Below are 21,233 nucleotides of genomic sequence, written 5' to 3'. Positions count from 1 at the left end.
ACTATGAAGAGCTTCCTGACATCTCAGAGGTCAGCGGGTCAAATGCAGGTGGGAAACAAACACGAACACCTGAGTCTGACTTTCACACGTCTGATTATCAAATGACTGCCAGGTAGAAAAACTGAATTGTGACGTCATCCGTTGGTTTGTGGACCGCCTGTTTCGGGTTTAGGCATTTTGGGCATCCCCACCCCCGTGCATTAGGGTTCAGCATCCCCCTCCTCTGATTGGTCAGTGAGCAGGAAGCCCCGCCCCCCTCTTCCTGGTGCATCTTCCTCTAAATGGGACCATAATTTACTAAATGAACATCCTGCTGTGTTGAAGAAAGTGATCAGGGAAATGTTTTTTCTTTTTTTAAATATGTATTTTAGTATTAATTATATTGGTAATAACTCTCCTGTGTGTGTGTGTGTGTGTGTGTGTGTGTGTGTGTGTGTGCCGTCCTCACTGGAGCAGAGTTGTCCTTGTTCCCTCGGGAGCGGACCATCCTGCCCAGCACTTCCAGCCCGTCTATGGTGATGTTTCCCGCTGCGTTGATGCTCTTCTCAGCCACCATCTTGCAGTCGATCACCACTCTGGCGCTCGTCTTGCTGATTGCGATGTGAAGCTGCGAGAGAGAGGAAGAGAGAGAGAGGAAGAGAGAGAGAGGAAGGAAGCACCCCGACATGTTCACTCAGCCACTTAATCGCTCCCTCACACCTGTTTGAAGAGCTTAAACACTGTGAACACATGAAACAATGAATGAAGATATCTGGATCATCTGGCAGCTCATCAGCTTCACCACACATGCTAGGTGCTAACGTGTGTGTGACGCTGATGACAAGACACACGTTAATTAACACGATCAATAAGGAAGATGGAAAGAACAGCTTAGATTAAAGAGCGCACACATGTGGCACATCAGAAGCACTAAACCGGCCTACACTAAACTCTTCATCTGATTCAGCTGTCACGTCATGTTTCTATCCAGGAATGAGGTTAAGAATCATAAAGAACCATCCTTGAATAGCTGTCAGTCTGTTTTATTGATTTACTGTTTTACTCTCTATTGTCTATTTGTGTATTTGTGTCTATTTTGTATGGCTGCTACCTTGGCAACAGATTTCTAATCTCAGTGGGACTTCCTGCTTACATAAAGGTAAATAAAGGAATAAAATTAAGTGGGTGTTGAAACAAACTACTGTGTTTTAATACGGCGCACAAATTAAATAAAAAAATGTAAAAAAGCCTCAAGTAAACATGGTTTGTTGAGGCAGAATGTTAAAATCAAATGAAAGCATTAAAAAGTCATTTTAACAACAAACACATTCAAGTTTTCAGTAAATAGGCTGAATTATGTTTTCACAGTGTACACACACACACACACACACACACACACACACACACACACACACACACACACACACACACACACACACACAGAGACACACACACAAAGAGACACACACACACACACACACACAAAAAAAGAGACACACACACACACAGAGACACACAGAGAGAGACACACACACACAGACACACACAGAGACACACAGAGAGAGACACACAGACACACAGACACACAGACACACACACACACACACACAGACACACAGACACACACACACACACACACACAGACACACACACACACACACACACACAGACACACAAAGAGACACACACACACACACACACACACACACACACACTCACACACACACACACACACTCACACACACACACACACACACTCACACACACACACACACACTCACACACAAAGAGACAGACAGACAGACAGACAGACAGACAGACAGACACACAGACAGACACACAGACAGACAGACAGACAGACAGACAGACACACTCACACACTCACACACACACACAGACACAGACACACACACACAGACACACACACACAGACACACACACACACACACACAGACACACACACACACACACACACACACACACACACACACACACACACACACACACACACACACACACACACACACACACACACACACACACACAGACACACACACACACACACACGCGGCTTTGTTACGGTTTATTCAGGAAAAAGTGCCACCTGATTCAGACTGAACGCCTCCTGCACCGTTGCAGCAGCACATCCTGCAGCAGAGGAACTGGGACAAGAAGCAGGAGAGCACGTGGACGTGAAACTAAAATTACCTCCTGGAGCGACTCGGCTATTTATAATCAGAGGGCGCACTGTCACCATCACGGACGGTCGAGTGCCGCTCTGTGGGGAGGATGAAGCGCCGCCTGTCTGCGCCGAGCGGCTCCTCGACACCATTAACCCTCCTCTCCTGTACGACAGCGGCTTCAGTGGCTGTGCAGACATGCTCGTACACACCTGCACGCACCTGAACCCGATTAACTTTCCCCTGTAAGCATGCGTTTGTTTGACAGGGAAACTGAAGACGTTGAAAGGCTGCTGCATCCACACCACAGGAATAACTTCCATTTAAACCTCAGCTCTCTATGGGGGACAATTACAAACACCAACAGTCCAAATAACACACACACACACACACACACACACACACACACACACACACACACAGCTCTAAGGAAACAGGCCGTGACCCTGAGAAACCTGCTCTGTAATTTCCCATATTTCTCAGTGAACTTCTGAAATATAAGCCTGACTTTTATTGGCACACTTAGAAATTAAACACTCTTAATCTCGACGCTGAAAGTGAAAAGTTTCCAGTTCGGCTCCTCAAAGGTCTCCTGAATCCTTTTACTGTGTACTGTGTGTGTTCGTCCTCCTGCTTCAGCGCCCACAGGTGGTTTTAGTGTATTTGTAGTTTTCCAGGCAGCAGAATGCAGATTAACGGCGTCGCTCCTCTGTAACACTGAGCCTCATTTCCACGTCTGACAGTTTGATGTCTCCTTTCATTAAGGCTCCGCTTCCACTTTGAATCGAACATTAATTTCATCTTCACAGAGACGTTTAGCTGCAACCTAACGAACCGTGTCACACTTCTACTGGAGGAATTCCTTATTTATCCATCAGTCACGTAGTCTTTATTCATTTCAATCGTCTTTACAGATCTATCAACTGCTTCTTAACTTGTTATATAATCTTTTTTTTAATCAAATATTGGTGTATTGGAGTTACAAGTAATCAAAATAGTCTTTCATTAGTTAATAGTTTTCATTTTCTTATAATTCTGTGGGGATGAAACTCTTAAATCTGCACGTTATGCATGAAAAGTGCTATAAAAACAAAGTCAAAGTTGATGGACAACTTTTAATGTGAAGATGACGACCTGATGATCTTCACTTTCCCGTTGCTGCTGTTTATTTCCTGTATGGGATATATTCAGATGTGTATATTCTATATTTGATCCTATACGTGTCTGTATCTTTACGTTGTGCTACCCTGTGATAAAGACTAACACACCATCACAGGCTGAATATAAACTCCAGGATCCTGATTGAGTTTTACTGGGACGTGACTCAGTGAGTGAAGAAGAAATGACTTTCTAATTTCCACGTTAGGATGCCTGTGGTCTAAAGTCCACTCATTAACGAGGCTGCTGCTGAGCGTCGAGTTAAAAATATCAGGAACTTTGGCGGTTAGAATAAAATGTATATCCAGGGAAGGCGGCTGTGAGTGCACCGTCCCATCAGAGGAAAAAGCTCTCGGCTCTTAGTCAAATTAGCAGGATGACTTTAGTTTATCTAGTAAGTGTGAGGAACGTTACAAAAACTGAACTTCGGGGACCATCGAACCTTTTAAAGTTAGATGAGACACGACAGCCACCAGGTGTTTCTGCAGAGATGACTATCAAATTAGTGATGTTCTCTGTTCAGTCTTCAGGCTGGAGCTGCAGCTGCTGGTCCTCTAGGATTAAAAAAACACTACCCACTATATATTCAGGGGCGCTCACACACACACACACACACACAGACAGATGCAGCTCGCAGAACTGAAGGTGAGGATGTAGGAAGGATAAGCTCTGCTGACAACAAGCAGACAGCAGTGACTGCGGATCAGTCGGAGAGTCCCTCAGCACCGACACACCGACACTAACACAACACGACGGTGAGCGGGTTCAGGCTCAGGGCGCGACTGCAGTCAGCCCGTCACCGCTGCAGCTACTGTCTGCCTGCTCGGGGAGGTTTCACAGGAGGTGAGGGAGGGAGAGTGTGGGAGGTAGGAGGTGAGGGAGGGACAGCCGAGCAAACACACGAATCAATGCACTGTCTGAAACACGAGGAAGGCCGTGAGTTCATCTGTTCACACGTCACTTTGCCAACCAGCAAACACTCCTGTCAGGGTTTCACGGCACTGACGGTTATTACACCCTGAACATTTACTCATCTACGGCGTCTCCACTCCTCAGTTTACTCCTCACACATGCAGCGATAGAGAAGCGAGGCTGATGTCACCGATCTGCATCCTCTGATAGAGGAATTCATCTCAGCAGCGAGGGATTACCTCACACATCCCCAAAAACAACCAGGGGGGGTGTCCTGGAGGATCAGGTCTGCAGAGTGTGGATGCCAAACGACTTCCAAAAGAGGAAACACATCAAGGCTGCAGATGATCAGTCAGGAGGGAGGGAGGGAGGGGGGGGAGGGACTCTGACCTTATGGAAGCTGCCGTAGAAGAGCTTTTTGATTTCTGGCCCTTCGAACGTGACCGTCTGGAACTCTCCCTTGTAGTCGTTGTTGAAGAACGTCAGCGTCTTTCCTCCGTCTGCAGGACGACACACACAAACTGCACGTCAACAAAAGGAGTGGGAAACACTTCCTCCAGTTCCTGTCGCCTCCGTGTCACCATGGAGCCACGCTAAGCTCGCTGGTCATTCAGTGATGACTGTGATTTGTTTGTGATAAGAGAACTGAACCGGCCGCCCCCACAGGGCAGGTGTCTGACTCACTGTCCAGGATGACGCCCACCAGCGGCTCGTTGTTCTTGTTGAGGATCTCCCAGAGGGCGAAGGGCTCCTCTGGAGTGTCGGGCAGCAGTCTGAACAGCAGGGTGATGGTGTAGTCGGAGGGCAGCCCCTCAGGGTGGATGTACCTGTGAGCCACAACAAGAAGCTTCGTTTCTATACTGCCACAGTTATTCTTTTTCTATTTTATTTTATTAGTAACAACAGAGCCCCACCCCTGCAACAGTATTACTGTACCATCCATTTCACACAAGGAAAGAACATTCAAACTACAAATAATAAACATATAGACAATGATGTGGGCTCAGTGTCTCTACACTGGAGTATCAGTCATTTTGTCTAGAAGGAGTTAAATTCCTGAGCACACCCTTTTGTATTTTCTCCAGCGTCAAATGATACGTAAGGTCTTTGATCCATATTTTAAAGGTTGGAGGGAGTTTTTCCTTCCATTGAAGCAGGAGAAGTCTAAGAGGCTAAAGCCTGGTGACTGATATTCACATCTTGTGGAGCTACTCCAAATATTGCAAAGACAGCAGAAGGTTTTATAGGCACTCCCTAAACATCTGAAAGGGTTTTAAATAATAATTTTTGGGCAAAACCAAAGCATGTGTGAGAGGGTGGCTGGTGTTTGCCCACACAGGATGGATACAAGGCGTAAACTTTGACCTTGAACTGGATGATCCTGTGTCAAAGGTACTATTCTGATGATTTGTTAGTTTATTTGTTTGGTCATTTAAGAAGGGACAAAGCAGATTAATTAACACCATTTAAGCATCCTGCGAATGTGCCAGATCGATCTCTTCAGTTTTTATCTGCAGGCCCTGACAGGTCGGCTCAGTTACCTGGTCGGCTGGGCCAGAAAAGCGTCGCTGTGCAGGTGGAAACAGGGGAAGGTGTTGAAGGTTCCCGGTACCATGGAAACACCAGACATGCTGCTGTACCGATTCTCCATCAGCCCAAACAGCTCCATCATACGGAAACCTGACGACAGGCGGATTATTTATTCCCCAGGCTTTGTTCAATACATTTTTATATCAGCACAATTGTTTTTAAGTCATTATTTTGTGTGAAGTTGTCGTGTCGTGTAATAAACTGGATAATAAACTGTCGTTATTGTCCTGCATCCTCCAGCTTTTCCTCATATGGACTTAAATAGTTATTTAAATAGAGTTGTTGTGGACAGTTTAGTGCTTTAAAACATTAGAAGCTGTCATTCTTAATCACTATGATGTTTATGCACATATATATTATCATTATTATTATTCAGTTCTTTGTTGGTGTTAGTCTGTGTAATTACTACAACCTCTTATTGCCATTTGTGATTTGCAGAAATATTGTTTATCTCAAAAACAATGAACCATTGATCATTTAAAAAAAGAAAACACCAGTAAATACAAATGCAACATCATGAAATTAGCCCCGTTTCAATGTGTATATATCCCTCTAGGGCAGGTCTGGTGATTTAAACTGATTTAAATCAGTATATATAGTAAATATCAGTGTGTGCATTTGTTTTTAAAAGAACAAGACGACCCAGAGAGACTCTGGGTTTTGCTGTTGTGAGTGTTTGTCTCTCACCGTTTGACTCATGGAGCCAGACGTCAGGGTGAAAAAGAAAAACCAATTCAAACAGCCAGATTCACCAAACAGGCTGCACTAACCTCCCTGTAATGTAGGTTTTTTTTTTACTCCTCCTAGTAAATGATCAGTACGATGGAGAGTAAAGCAGATATTGTGTGTGTGTCCTGCTCTGCTCGTACACACTGAGCATGTGTGTGAGCACGAGGCCACCACTGTTCACAGCAGAGTATTTACAGAGGGTTTCTCTCTCTTCTTCTCTGTATCGGTGCTTCAAAGCACTGGAAGCAGTGAAACAGTGTTTTACCTGGCGTGGTGCTGCCGCTCATCGGAACAGACGGACAAGCTGGGGAGGATAAAAAGAGGCTTGGTTAAGAAGACACATCCCTACAGACTCTGACCAGAGCTTCTCAAACACTTTGAGGTGGTCGCTGTCACTCACTGGCAGTGGCCGCCTCGCACACAAACGTCACCAGCTTCTCCTCGATCTTCTGAAAAGCGTCCAGGTCGTCCACGAAGAAGACGTGTCTGTCACTGGGTTTGCTGGCGATGCTCACCAGCTCGCCGTAGTCGGCGTCAGCGAAGCCGATGGCAAACACAATGTAACCTGCAACAGGAGGACAGAGGGGGGGTGAACGACCAGAGGAAGAATGTGGACGAAGAGTCTTCTCAAGGTGAATTTCACACATCTGCATCAGATTTAAGATGTAAGTTTCTGCGTGTTTCCTCGGGGACCATCGCCACAGCTCTCACCTTCCATCTGCATCTCCTTGGAGACCTTGTTGACGTCATCCTGGGATCGGCCGTCGGTGAGGACCACCAGGACGTTGGGGATCCCCCTCCTGACTCCTCCCTCCGCCGTGAAGATGTTTTCCTTCACGTGCTGGATGGCTCGACCTGGTTGGGACGGAGGGACCCGTCAGTGAAAAGCACGGTCGCAGCGTTCAGACAGAAAAAAACGACGATTCAAATCTTTTTGGAAAATGCTGTGATGACACAATCATTTCAAACTGGTTTCTGTCAGTGTGACGAAGAAAAGGAAGGAAAAACAACACCTGGGATCCAAGAGCATCTTAAAAACCTAATCCTAATCTAATAACATATATATAATATTTTGTGATGGGCATTTTTCATGTAATAAAAATATTTAATTCCACTCATTTCCAACCTACACAGTGTTTGTTGGAGGCTGTATATCGATGGTACGGTTCACAGAGCTGCTGCACGACTGTTACATTTCAATAAAGGAACCAAGCAGCACCGAGTGTTTCACATACATCCAGTTATCAAATAAACCGGAGGCCTGTGGGAACGCCGGGAAACAGATTTTAATTGCAGTGTCGCTGTGATTGAGCGCTCTGCGACTCCCCCAACTGCTGTTTCCTGATAGAAAAGGAGGATTAGTGTTTTACAGTGTGACATTAGCAGTGGGAGAGTTCCTCCCCAGCAGAGACGCTGTTACAAATCTGTTCTCTGCAGTCTCGTCCCTGCAGGAGAGCCGGCTGCGCTGCTTTGTAAACACTGATTAATGACTGCACCTCTACGTTTTCCCCACAGACGTCCTCTCATTACGCACACACACCCCCCCCCCCACCGTGGAAATATAGGCTTCTTTGCACTTAATCACACGGAGGAGATTGCAGGTATTAATGCAAATATGCACGTGTTCTTGTGTAAACGTGTTTTACATGAACGTGTGCACGGAGACGTGTTCTCACAGGGGTGGGGGGGGGGCATATTGATACAAGAGCAGACACACACTGCACGCAGATTTAATTTTGTGTTTGCCTGCAGCTCGATAAGTATTGATAATGTTATTAGGAAGTCATGAGTGTGAGTTCAGGTGTGTGTGTGAACACAGCGGCTCACACAGGTGTCTCTCTTTGGACTCACAGATGATTTCTTCTGGGTAAAAGCTGGATTTTATCTACAGCAGCTTCTGTGTGTTCCTGAAAATGACTAATTGAGGATTGTTCGTGTCTCCCTCCTCTCCGTCTGCTGTGAGCTCACCTGTCTTGGTGTTTCCTCCCTTGTAGGAGATCTTGTTGATGGCGTCCAGCAGTTGCTCCTTGTTGCTGTATGAGTTCAGTTTGAACTCAGTCCTGGCGTCGTCACTGAACTGGGCGATGGCCACCTGTCAGGTAACACAGGAGCACAATTAGACGACAAGAAGAAGAGCAAAGGTTTAGTTTTAAGGGTCAGTTTTTGGTGAAGGTGCATGTTATGCTTTCAAGAAACATTTTTCTGCAACCAAGTGTATTTTTTCAATGTATAACAAAGAACAAATATGATTTCATTCATTTATTCTAAAATCTCAGAGCTTTACTTCATGTGTTTAAATAAGAATTTAACAAAACTCATCAAACATCATCGTTCATACAACATCTCTGTCTTCAGCGGCTTTGAACAAACATTATTTCCTCCTGAACCATCAGGTCCAAGACAGAGAGGACTGAACAGAGAGCGATATAACAGCTCCGATATTTGAAATTATGTCCACTAAAAGAGCTTGTTTGATCCACTGACAGGCTCAGAGTGTTATTCTAAGTGTGTGACAGCATCATGGAAAGGATCCCTACAGAGAGAGACCTGGAAGATCCTTTTGGTTTAACCACAAACAGCCGTTATATCATGTTATTTGAATCCACCAGACTCCACTGAAAAAAACAATGATTTTACCACGCAGAATATATGGGAGTGGCTGGTCTTCTGCTGCCTTGATCTGTTAGTTCATTTGTGTTATTGTGCAACTTTGGTGTTTTTGGCTTAGCTGGAATTCAGCACAGTATTTGTGCCACACACAATAACACAAACAAATGACATCACCGAAACAGCAGTAGACCAACAACTCCTGTTTAAAATCCCTGTTTTAGTGAATGGAGTCCGGTGTGTGTGCTGTTTGTGGTTAAACCAAAAGGATCTTCCAGGTCTCTCTCTGTAGGGATCCTTTCCATGATGCTGTCACACACTTAGAATAACACTCTGAGCCTGTCAGTGGATCAAACAAGCTCTTTTAGTGGACCTACTGTGATCAGGTGGTCATTGAAACCAGTTTGCTGCCTGTTCTCTGCTGTGTACGCAGATCCCAGGTTTAAAAACACCTTCTTTAAAGAGCAGATGTGCTGTACAGTTCACCTAAAAGATAACTGTGGTTGAACTGGTGTTGTGCCTGAACTGAAGAGGTGAATACAGAGCGACACATATAAACCAGGAGCGGAGCAGAAAGTGAGGAAAGCTGCTTGATGCAGAGAACAAACTGGGCTGCGGTCGCCTGGGAGGCCACACAGGGATGTTCTTTATTTGTGCATAAGAAAAAAAAGATAAATAAGAGCAGCTCAGTGCGGCTTATTACCAGAATACAGCTGCTGCAGAAGGCAGAGCTGAACGGAGGAGGACTGACGAGAAGGTGGCTGTTCTAACACAGGCTGAGCTCTTGTGCTCGTTTGTCTGCTGCAGTTCAAGGCTGTTTTAGAGGTGGGGGGTGGGGGTGGGGGGGCACAGTGCAGTCAGTCTGAAGGGGGAAGTCCTTTCTGGACCACAAATAAACAGCTGAAAGAATAAAACTAAAAACAGCTGGATAAATAGAATAAAAATGCCTGAAGATATTTAATGTATTTGCAGTTTTAATCAATGCTGATAAGAAACAGACATCTTTACTCTTAAAGGATGAATTGATTAATTAACTTTCATGACTGATTAATGATTTAAAGGACTAGTTCACCCCTCCTTCAAGCGTGTAGGTGGCCAATGAGGATTCATGCTCCCGGTATGTTTGTCCGTTCTGGGTGCAACATGGCAGCTACAGCAGAGGAAGACCAAGTCCTCATGTATGAATAAAGGGCTCATTCTACACTCTTAGTTTCAGGTGATTTATCATTTAGAGGAAACAAAGAGACAAAAGCAGCAATTAGAAGAAGTCAGACCAAATGTTGTTGATTAATCTTTAACCTTTTCTCTCAGTTATTTGTTCTTCGCTGCCATAAGCACAATAAAAAGATGACTTATTAGTGCTTTCATTTGTGTAAACTTAGAAATATGAGTCATACAAACCCATTTCATTAAACTGGGCTGTGTTTCTGCTGATAACAGCTGTGGTGTGTGCGGCATGCACTAATACTGACGCTCTCTTACATCAACTAAAACAGGCACAAAGCAGCTCGATCCCCAAAGAAAACTGAGCCTCCCTCTGTGGTGGTTCAGCTCTGTGGCTGCCTGTCAGTCAGACCAGTACCTGGGTGCCATCGGGGCCGATCAGGTCCAGAGCCCCCGTGGTGCTGTACAGGAAGCGGATGATCTTCAGGAAGTTGTCGTCGCCGATGCTCCAGGAACCGTCGACCAGGAAGACCAGGTCGGCTTTAGCTGCCTTACAGACTGGGAGGGGGGAGAGAGGGAGGCAGAGGAGGAGGGTGAGGGACGGAAAACAGGAGTTTCTATACAAAACGGTGTTTTTATACGTTCGCTGTCTCCATCTGCCCGAGAGGAAGGGCACGATTTTGTTGTTTCGACGAGGACGAGACGATGAAGGGAGGAAAAAATAAAGAGATGGAGACCAAATGTGGGGGGTGAGAATTAAACTGGTGCACTTTATTTTAGGTTTATTTGCTTTAAATACATTCATTAATGCAAATATTCATGTTTTTACTTATTAAATAACTTGGAATGAGTCACATTTCTTGGGTTTTCTGTGCTCATGTGTGTAATATTTTCTCATGTATGTTCAAGTTTTCAGTCTTTTTTATAGAAATATGAAATGTGGTTCAGAACAAACTGTGACTTTAGAATTACAGGAAGAAAGAGAAAAACTTTCTCAGTGCAAATAACTGATGTTTCAGTGGTTATTTATTCTTCTGTTCTCTGCTGGGGGAGGATGTAAACATACAGATGTCTGTGCGTACAATATTTACTTCTCTGTCGTCTTTGTCTTCCACTTCTGTTTCATCGGGATGCAAACAAACAAACTTTGACTGGATGGAGACTCAGGAACAAAAGAAAACCCTTTGACTGACTGGATCTGAGGGGGTTCGACTTGTAAATGATTGAAAATGTCTTCAGCTCATTAAATTCAAAACAGAAAGTTGCCTCCGCCGCTCTTCACCAGTCAGTCAATAAAAACCTGCCGCACTGATCTGCAGACAGCTTTAATTTAGTCACCTGCTCTTTGTTGCTGCACTCATCCAGTTTTCTGGAGCTAGAACCGCTAATGTGGATTCAGTCTAAGCTGGTTTATGTCGGCTGTGAGACAGAAGTTAGTCTCAGGCTCAGGTTTAAATGTCTGAAGGTTTTATTCATTTCTATGAGATCGTTTGTCGACCATTAAATTAATCTCCAACTATTCTGATCGCTGATCGTCCGTTTGACTGATGACTTTTGTTTTTAAAGTCAGAATTCTGTGATTCCAGCTTCTTAGATGTGAATATTTCACATTATATTAGTGTTTTTAGTTTATTTTATGTGTTTTTTGTCGTTTTACCTGTTGTGCTGTGTTTTTTGATGTGTGGGGGTGTTTTTTAATGCCTGACTGTTTTTATAGCCGTGACAAAAGAAACATTTCTGTTTTTACCTGGAACAGACAATAAAGCTGAATTAAATTGAATATTTTCTGGTTTCTTCGTGACAGTGACGTGAAAATCTTCAAAATAAAAAAGACATTTGAGGACGTCACCTTTTCTGACAACAAATTGATTCATGTAGAAAAGAATCAGTTGCAGAAAAGGATTTACACTAAATGGTCTTCATGTCTCTCTATAGGTCTGTTTACTGGGAAGCTTCACCTTCATTCATAAAACCAAAGCTTCATATTTCTTTCTCTCACTGCGAGATTAAAAATACCACATTCAGATATTCAGATGAAGCCGGAGGTGGAGCATCACTAACACACACACACACATGAGACAGAAACACGGTTAGTCTGTAAGCTGATAATGTTCCCTGTGTTCTTTAAACATGCTGCTGCTGCGGTGAAAGAATGTGAAGTGCGTGTTTGTGGAGATGAGAACGAGTGGAAGAACTCACCAGGTTCACTGTTCAAACATTTATTTTAAATTACCCTTCTGTTGAAGATTTATCTCTGTAATTATATGCTCTGTGTGTGTGTGTGTGTGTGTGTGTGTGTGTGTGTGATGACTGGAACAGACAATTATCGGCTCTTTCTTCACCGTATTTAGACGTCTTTGATTCTGTGTTCATCTGGCAGAAGTTACTGTGTGTGTCGCTGTGTGGGAGTTAAAGCTTGTTTACTCTGCTTGTACAGTGTCTCACACACACACACACACACACACACACACACACACACACACTCTTCACTTCGACAAGTCACATTTTGATTTGTATCAGACGAAATGTGAGCGAACAGTAAACTGAAGTTAGCAGCTGCATCACTTTAGTGAGACACTGAAAGAACTCCTTTAGACACAAATGTTTTTTTCTTTTCTTCACAAAAATCAGCATCACATCTTCTGAGGGAGGTTTGATTGTGTTTCTGTCACCAACAGCTGCTTAAGTTTGACTTCCTGAAGTGATGCTCGCTCCCAAAGCTACGGTGTGTATAGAGTTTGTCTGGATAATTAATATGGCAGCTTATGAAGCTCCAGCTTTTGTGGCTAAACCGTCAAGTGGGTGTACTGAAGAAGCTGCAGTGTCGTTTCTAGTCCTGAAATATCCTCTAGTCACTTTCCTCCGACAGGAGTAACATCAGATGGTGCAGTCTGGGTTCTGTTGGCCAGATTAAATCACTACAGCTTACAGGTGATAACTCAGCTCTCACCAGAATAAGTGTTAGATGTTTAGACGTCATAGTGAAGCTGAACTTTGACTTTTTTAATCTAAACTCTGAAGATAAAATGCCATCACTTCATCCTGTTGGACATCTGTGTGATATTTTGTCAAAAGTAGCGTATGAATTCTTGACCTAAACGTGTTTTGACCTATTCAGTGCATCGCTGAGTCCAAGTGGAGGGTTTTGGTGAATCTGAAGAGATTCCCTAAAAGGTTTTCCTGAGATTTCACATTCACAGGATTGTAACGGAAAACGGAGACGATGACGAGTGATGGAAGAGGTTTCACTTCATTAAAAACACAAATATAAAATATATCACTGCCTCTAGTTCAGTAGAAGCTTAAAGCAGCATGAAGTCAGTGCTCACCTTCCTTGGCAGCGGGGATTGTGGGTAGAGGTGTCGTCGTGGGGGGCTTGGTGGGCGCTGGGGTCGGGATGGGTACTGCATAGACAGAACACACACACACACACACACACGGAGACATGAAAACCTGCAATCATGACCACATTCATCGTAAAAAACAATAACCACACGTTATATGACCCAAAATTAAATTTCCCCTCAAAAACAACTCAAGAGACCCCCAAGCCTCAGCCAGCCCACACACACACACACACACACACACACACACACACACAGACACACACACATATAACACACAGAATGTGTAGAATAACCTGCAGCCCCCTCCCAGACACACACACACACACACACAGTTTATTCATTCAGCGGTGTTTAGGCAGTAAATCAGCTACCTGAGGCTGTGAATTACTAGTGATGGCAGGGAGGCAGCGTTCAGTAGTGGCACACACACCAGACTCCATTGACAAAAACAGGGATTTTAAACAGGAGTTGCTGGTCTACCGCTGTCTCGATGACTTCATTTGTTTGTGTTATTGAGTGTGGCACAAACACTGTGTTGAATTCCAGCTAAGCCAAAAACACCAAAGTTACACAACAACCCAAATGAACTAACAGATGAAGGCAGCAGAAGACCAGCCACTCCCATATATTCTGTGTCGTAAAATCATTGGTTTTTTCAGTGGAGTCTGGTGGATTCAAATAACATGATATAACAGTTGTTTGTGGCTAAACCAAAAGGATCTTCCAGGTCTCTCTGAAAAACAACTCAAGAGACCCCCCAAGCCTCAGCCAGCCCCCCCCCCCCCCCCCCCCCCCACACACACTTATAGAATAACTACATTGAGCTCTGTGCTTTCAGCTCCTTACCTTTATTCTGTGTGGGGGGGCGGGAAAACTAGATAAACCTGTGACTCTCACACACTCACACACACAGTTATTCATTCAGCGGTGTTTAGGCAGTAAATCAGCTACCTGAGGCTGTGAATTACTAGTGATGGCAGGGAGGCAGCGTTCAGTAGCGGCTGCCTGCAGCGATGGGAACAGTCATTTGGAGAAAAGGCTCCGGCTTTCATTTGCATCAAAACAAAGCAATAAATCTTTGTGGAGGCTCTCTGCAGAGCTGCAGGACGGAGGGGAGCAGCTTCAAGCAAACAAATATCTGCTCTGGGGAAGGAACATCTCCTTTTATTCCTCCCTCTCTTCTATCTCTGTGGTTATTTCTTTGTCTTACTTTCATTTATTCAGCCGCTCTTCTCTTTGTCGCCCGCAAAACTATTGTCATTTCCCGTCTTTTATATTCTTTATTTCCTAATTTTTTCTTTCCTTCCCCCTTTTTTCTTTGTCCTCACTTCATTAATTTCAGTACGTTATGGAAAATAGACTTGCAGAGACACTAACTTTGTTCCTGGAAGCTGATCCATGTGGGGAACATGATGCCTGCTGTGATTTTTGTCAAACTTTAGTTATAATTGCCTTTTCGAATCAATAAACACCTCCAGATGCAAACCCACTCAGAAAGGTAAGAACTGTGACTAACTGAAGCACAATGCGGTAGATATGATCGTTTGAAAGATCTACCTGCCAGGGAGGCCGAGAATCTTTAAAACCTGCTCTTTAACAAAAGGTCATTATTGATGAGCAGTCTTCATTATTTCTAGAAAGTTAATTAAAACATGGAAGATCACAAGTTTCACAGCAGGTTAATGACAAACAGCAACAACTAGCGTTAGCGCTGCCTGTTAGCCTGAAGCTCCTGAAACACATCTGTTATTTCATCCATTCATATGTTTTCCAGTTGTATCGACGTGGACCCCTCCCCGTTCAATATCTGATGAGGTCTGAGGAAACACTGAATCACTCAGTCATCGATCAGCCTGATCTGTGACCTCCAATATGGCCGCCACAAGGTGCGGTGGTTAAACAGCACACAAACACTGATATGGAGAGACAACTTTTATATTTTTTTAAGTGCTACTTTCTCTTCCTACTGCGTCCACATAGTTTGAATTGTCCCAGCTGTCACCTGAACGTGCACCTGAAGCTTTATCTCCACGGCTGCAGCATCAGCAGTATGTGTGAAAAGTTGAATATCGATTCTCACACAGACGATTTCACTGCAGATTCACTGAAAATAAAACCCCCCAGAAAAACAGCCCACTGAGCCCAGCACCCTCCCCTCCCCTCCCCTCCCCTCCCCTCCCGTCCCTCGTCTGCAGACAGTGGGTCCTGATTAGTGTTCGGGGCTGCCGGTGCAGAACAAACGACTCATTCTGAAAGGAGCGAAGAGGATTCAGCTCTGTTGGCTTCCACGAGGATAAAAGATGTTTTATGTTGAAAATGACGTGATCGTCCTCCCAGCCTGCAGTGGGCTGCTTTTATACACAATGACAGCTGACAGCGGTCTCTCTATGAGTCTGTGTTTTTATTGTTTCCTGACAGATGTGTGAGAGCATCTGAAGGGGAGTTTTGGAGGAGGTAAAGTGTCAGTGCTGTATGATGTGTGTGTGCGGATAAACATGTGAACTAAGAAATCCTCAATAAGACTTAAAGGAGGACTCAAGTATTCTTAAACCTGCATCTATTCTTATATATTTTGGGTTTGAATTTACAAATGGGGAAGAAAAACCTTGTGGAATTGGTCCGGTAGATCGAAGTAGGTCCACTAAAAGAGCTTGTTTGATCCACTGACAGGCTCAGAGTGTTATTCTAAGTGTGTGACAGCATCATGGAAAGGATCCCTACAGAGAGAGACCTGGAAGATCCTTTTGGTTTAACCACAAACAGCCATTATATCGCTCTCTGCACACACACCAGACTCCATTGACAAAAACAGTGATTTTAAACAGGAGTTGCTGGTCTACCGCTGTCTCGATGACTTCATTTGTTTGTGTTATTGTGTGTGGCACAAACACTGTGCTGAATTCCAGCTAAGCCAAAAACACCAAAGTTACACAACAACCCAAATGAACTAACAGATCAAGGCAGCAGAAGACCAGCCACTCCCTTATATTCTGCGTGGTAAAATCATTGGTTTTTTCAGTGGAGTCTGGTGGATTCAAATAACATGATATAACGGCTGTTTGTGGTTAAACCAAAAGGATCTTCCAGGTCTCTCTCTGTAGGGATCCTTTCCATGATGCTGTCACACACTCAGAATAACACTCTGAGCCTGTCAGTGGATCAAACAAGCTCTTTTAGTGGACATAATTTCAAATATCGGAGCAGTCCTTTAATACGGCATCAGGAAAAAAAAAGGACGTAGCTCAAAGTGACACACACATTTATTTATTTCGGTGTTCGGTGTGAGTGTGTGGCTGTGGTCTTACATGTCTTCTCAGTTGTGGTGACTGCAGGCCCTTCGGTCCCGTCCTGCAGCTGAGAGTACACACTTATCTTGTACTGCGTGTTGGGCTTCAGGTTGTTGAAACAGTGTCTGTTGGCTCCTCCGCTCAGCTTCGTCTCCTGCTTCTGAGCATCTGCAGCGAACACACACACACACACACACACACACACACACACACACACACACACACACACACACACACACACACACACACACACACACACACACACACACACACACACACACACACACACACACACACACACACACACACACACACACACACACACACACACACACACACACACAACCTTGTTATCATCCTGTAGCTCCTCTTATCAAAAATGCCTTATTAGGATCCTAATTATTATTACTGTACTGATGTTGTCTTGTTAGAGCCCTGTAGGCTGAACGTACACCGGCGGAGAGCAGGGTGCAACGATTCTCCAGCTGTTGGAGATTACTTAATAATTTAGAATTACACAGTACGGATGTTATTTCATGACGGAAAATCTGCAAAAGTAAAAGTGTGCATTTAATGAGAGCATCTTCTCTGCATTATTTACCAAATTATGATTGAACATATCCTTATTTCATCAACACATCATCTCAAATCGCTGAGCCAAGCTGCTGAAGAGTGATGAAGATGACGATGGACTGGTGCAAGAGTGTCTGTGTATATTCCACATGTTGATGATTATGAAGACTAGCATCAAATATTGAACCTCAGCGGATCCCTTTAGCTCGTATCTGTGATTTGTTTCTGCTGGTTTGATTTGTTTTCCCTCCTCTCTTTCAGGGTGAGATGTTTCAAACGTCCCTCAGGACGGCGGTTTGTCAGCAGCTCCGTCTGTGTTTCTAGATTAAAATTAAAAGTTCCACAGTCAGAGAATAAGTGACGAACCAAATCCAATTACTGAAGTGATCAACATGTGTTTGGTCAGGGTCCACTGGCAGCACGTCAAACATATTTCTAGGAAAAATAAACTATTATCCACAAAACAAAGCGTTCACTGACACAACTTCATGGCAGAAGGTGGAGGGAACATCAGAATTAAAGAACTGCAGCACTGTCAGTTTATAAAAAGTTTTATAAAATACATCATCAGGAGAAGCTAAAAAAGAAAACAGCTCGTATAATCCAAATCAGGTTTTCTGTTTTAATCTGCTGATGAAAATTAACTAACATTTACACTAATATTCAACTCTTATTCTGAATTTGATGCAGGCCACATAAAAAACAGATTTAATTTGGATTTTCTAAAGTCTGCCTGATTCTGAGTGCAGCTTTTTCCAATGAAGACGTGTTATATGCTGATATCATTTGGATTTCAGGCCTGCTGGGAGATTTATAGAGCACATCTGGCCTCCAAAACCTCTCACCTGTTCAGGACCGTTGGGAAATACACCAGCTTCTAAATACCAAAAGCCGTTGGACGTGAGTAATGAGGGCATTTTACGTTGGTAGGATTGTGCACGGCTGCATGTAAATGGGAATATTGGTGGAATATTTTGTGCACGTAAACGCTCCTGAGAGTCCCTGAGAACCAGGGACCAGGAGATCAGTTCCTCTCCAGCTGCCAATCAGATTTCATTACAGATACCAACACCTTACTTTCCTTCAGCACCTTTTCTTGCAGCTAATCCCACAAGAAAAGTTCTCCTTATTACATTTGAAGGTGAATAAAGTACAGGAGAGTAAATGAATGAAAGAATAAATACTCTTACTGTAATATTAGAGGTACTGATTAGGTTTGGACTGATTAATAGTGCCCTAATTCTCTAAAAAAGGAGATGTTGGGTACCGTGACCACGTCAGGATGGTTTAGTGTTAATGTCTAATGAGATTTTGTAAATTATAATACAGAAAAAACAAACACAAATGGACAATAATCAGGAAATGTGTGAAACAGAGTTTAACAACGTCCCCAGACCTTAGTGTCCTAAATAAAGGGAGGTGAAGGGTTCTCCCTCTCTATTTCCCTCCCTCCTTTACCTCCCATCCACACCAAAACACAGGATGACTTTGCATCATTTCTCTATTTCTCCTGCAGCAAAAAACATTTCTCTGGTAATTATTTACCAGCTGCACAAATATACATCCTCATTTAGCTCCACCGTTTGCTGGGAGAACCAATACCTCGGAGGTCCCCGGAGAAACACAGTGGAAGTGCAGTAATATGGGCCTTTTATGTGACGTTAATGATGGCAGTGTTGTCGCTGGAGGCCCGAAGGTGATGAATAACAGCCATTACCGTCCTGTTTGGTGGATGACGGCCGAATTAAAAGTCAATCTTACCTTTGAGGTGGCGACTGAATGGTGGACGTGCAATCGAATCAGGGCCACACCATCTGGTGTTTGATGTTATTTTGGTGTGTTGGAGTGTGTCATCAGTTTCAAACAATTGGGAAAACACACAATTATTTCTGTTGGCGCTGAGCCCGCTGGCTGCGGAGAATCACAGCCAAGAAAACAACTTCAGTAATTGCAAAGGCTTTTTTTTTTTTTTTTACTGAGGTGACTTTGGTGCAGAGTCAGTTTTGACGGCTGAAGAGGGAGATTAATACATCAAAGTATATCAAACAAAAAAAGAACTTCATGAAGAGTTTAATAAGACCCTGGAGGTAATTTGAAGACAGGGTATAAGTCTCTTAAGAGCCAAAAGAAGTCTATTGAGCTGTAGATCCAAAACGTTCCCTGCAACACCCAATCTTTGAAAATATAAAGTTCAACCGTCACAGTCAGATGACAGACAGATGACATCTTTCTGCATGGTGAAGCTCTAAAATCTAAAGAGATGTTTGTATTAAAACAGTAAATCAAAACTTGGGCTCCAAAGTCTGATTGGATGGAAGCCAATGAGAAAATGATTTATCAGCTCAGTGAACAGTTTCTGCTCTCAGTCTCTAGTTTACAGTCTTCTTCAGCACAGCAGGATGTTCATTTAGTCAATGATGGTTCATTTAGAGGAAGATACACCAGGAAGAGGGGGCGGGGCTTGTGACTGACCAATCAGAGGAGGTCATAACTAAATCTGACCAATCAGATGTGGGGAAAAAATCTCAATCTCACTATATTACCAGAAAATGCAGAAAGGAAATATCACGGAGGGATTTCCAGTCTGCTTCTGTCTCCTAACACGTCCACAGAGGGACTGAACGACTGATCTGACGTTTAATAAAAGGTCGACTCAGACATCAGCTGCACGGAGACACGTTAGCTTCAAAGACGCCTCTTTGTAGAAGAAGTAGAGAAAACTGACTAGTAAAGAAGTAACTAACTGTGCACTGTAGCACGTCTTGTGCTGGCCGAGCCTCTTTTGTGACTTTAACAGAGTTAAACAATAGTTTTATCAAGCAGACGGCGACAATATGATCATAATCATCCAATGACCTGACAGTGACGGAGGCATCTGCTCATTCACTGTTGGACTATTAAAAAAACACCTGAATTTAGAGCATCCAACAGTGTGGCAGTATCTCATGTGTGACTTTCTGAGCTTCATCACATGGGTCAGACATAATTATAAAGTAATGCTCAGAAAACTGGGTTTGATTGTCATCTACGTCTGCATCCACACACACACTGAACTTGAAATAGAAGCACTTGTTCCGTGTTGTTTTCACCAAGTGATTGCTTTACAATCAGGGAACAGGCTGCAGGCGCAACCAGAACGTCATCAGGGAAACCTTGATGAGAGGATTCTTTCTCTGCACCTTCAAGCTTCGCTCTCATAACAGACACAACGAGGCTTAATTACTGTCACCGCCGTCCTCCTCCCCACACATACTTGGCAACCATAATACAGACCTTTTGTTTTTTTTTTTTCTCCGCTGTGTTTTATCTCACGCAGCAAATGTAAATGTCAGCAGGCCTGCGACCCGTGAGCCCTCCCTGTCTGCAGAGAGGCTGATATTTCACAGCTGAACCTTTAAGGCGTCAGCTCGGCCCTGATGGGACACAACCGTATCTTTGTCATCTCAGGCTGCTCAGGGAGTTTCTAAATTGGACGCTCTCTCTCTCTGTGCTGCATACTGAAGCTCCCACTGATGAAAGCATGCAAGTATGCTTGAAGCCCCCCCCTCCACCACCACCACCATCTTCCCACCAATGCAGATATGCAGCGTAGGAGCTTTATGGGAAAATCCGTGGAAGAGAATCTCAGCTGCATATACAGTATTATTTACACCGTCCCACTCCCCAGCTGATGGAGCGGTGGTCACGTTTAATAAGCTCCACTTCAA

At 43.9% G+C, this 21,233-nt stretch overlaps 1 protein-coding gene across 1 annotated transcript in view; it reads right to left on the bottom strand.

The window, feature by feature from the left end:
• Positions 1 to 21,233, bottom strand: part of LOC139215277 (collagen alpha-1(XIV) chain-like) — a 119,568-nt gene that overhangs the window by 22,176 nt on the left and 76,159 nt on the right. The window contains exons 23-33 of the mRNA XM_070846190.1: positions 16,972 to 17,121; positions 13,649 to 13,723; positions 10,738 to 10,877; positions 8,517 to 8,640; positions 7,260 to 7,403; positions 6,949 to 7,113; positions 6,814 to 6,852; positions 5,771 to 5,909; positions 4,914 to 5,056; positions 4,620 to 4,729; positions 449 to 607 (exon numbers count right to left, since the gene is read on the bottom strand). Coding sequence (XP_070702291.1) covers positions 449 to 607; positions 4,620 to 4,729; positions 4,914 to 5,056; positions 5,771 to 5,909; positions 6,814 to 6,852; positions 6,949 to 7,113; positions 7,260 to 7,403; positions 8,517 to 8,640; positions 10,738 to 10,877; positions 13,649 to 13,723; positions 16,972 to 17,121 — 1,388 coding nt within the window. The remainder of the gene's footprint in view (positions 1 to 448; positions 608 to 4,619; positions 4,730 to 4,913; positions 5,057 to 5,770; positions 5,910 to 6,813; positions 6,853 to 6,948; positions 7,114 to 7,259; positions 7,404 to 8,516; positions 8,641 to 10,737; positions 10,878 to 13,648; positions 13,724 to 16,971; positions 17,122 to 21,233) is intronic.

Source organism: Pempheris klunzingeri, chromosome 16, assembly GCF_042242105.1.
Source record: "Pempheris klunzingeri isolate RE-2024b chromosome 16, fPemKlu1.hap1, whole genome shotgun sequence".
Taxonomy (NCBI): domain Eukaryota; kingdom Metazoa; phylum Chordata; class Actinopteri; order Acropomatiformes; family Pempheridae; genus Pempheris; species Pempheris klunzingeri.
The sequence above is the reverse complement of the archived record's forward strand: the minus strand, read 5'-3'. Positions and strand labels throughout refer to the sequence as shown.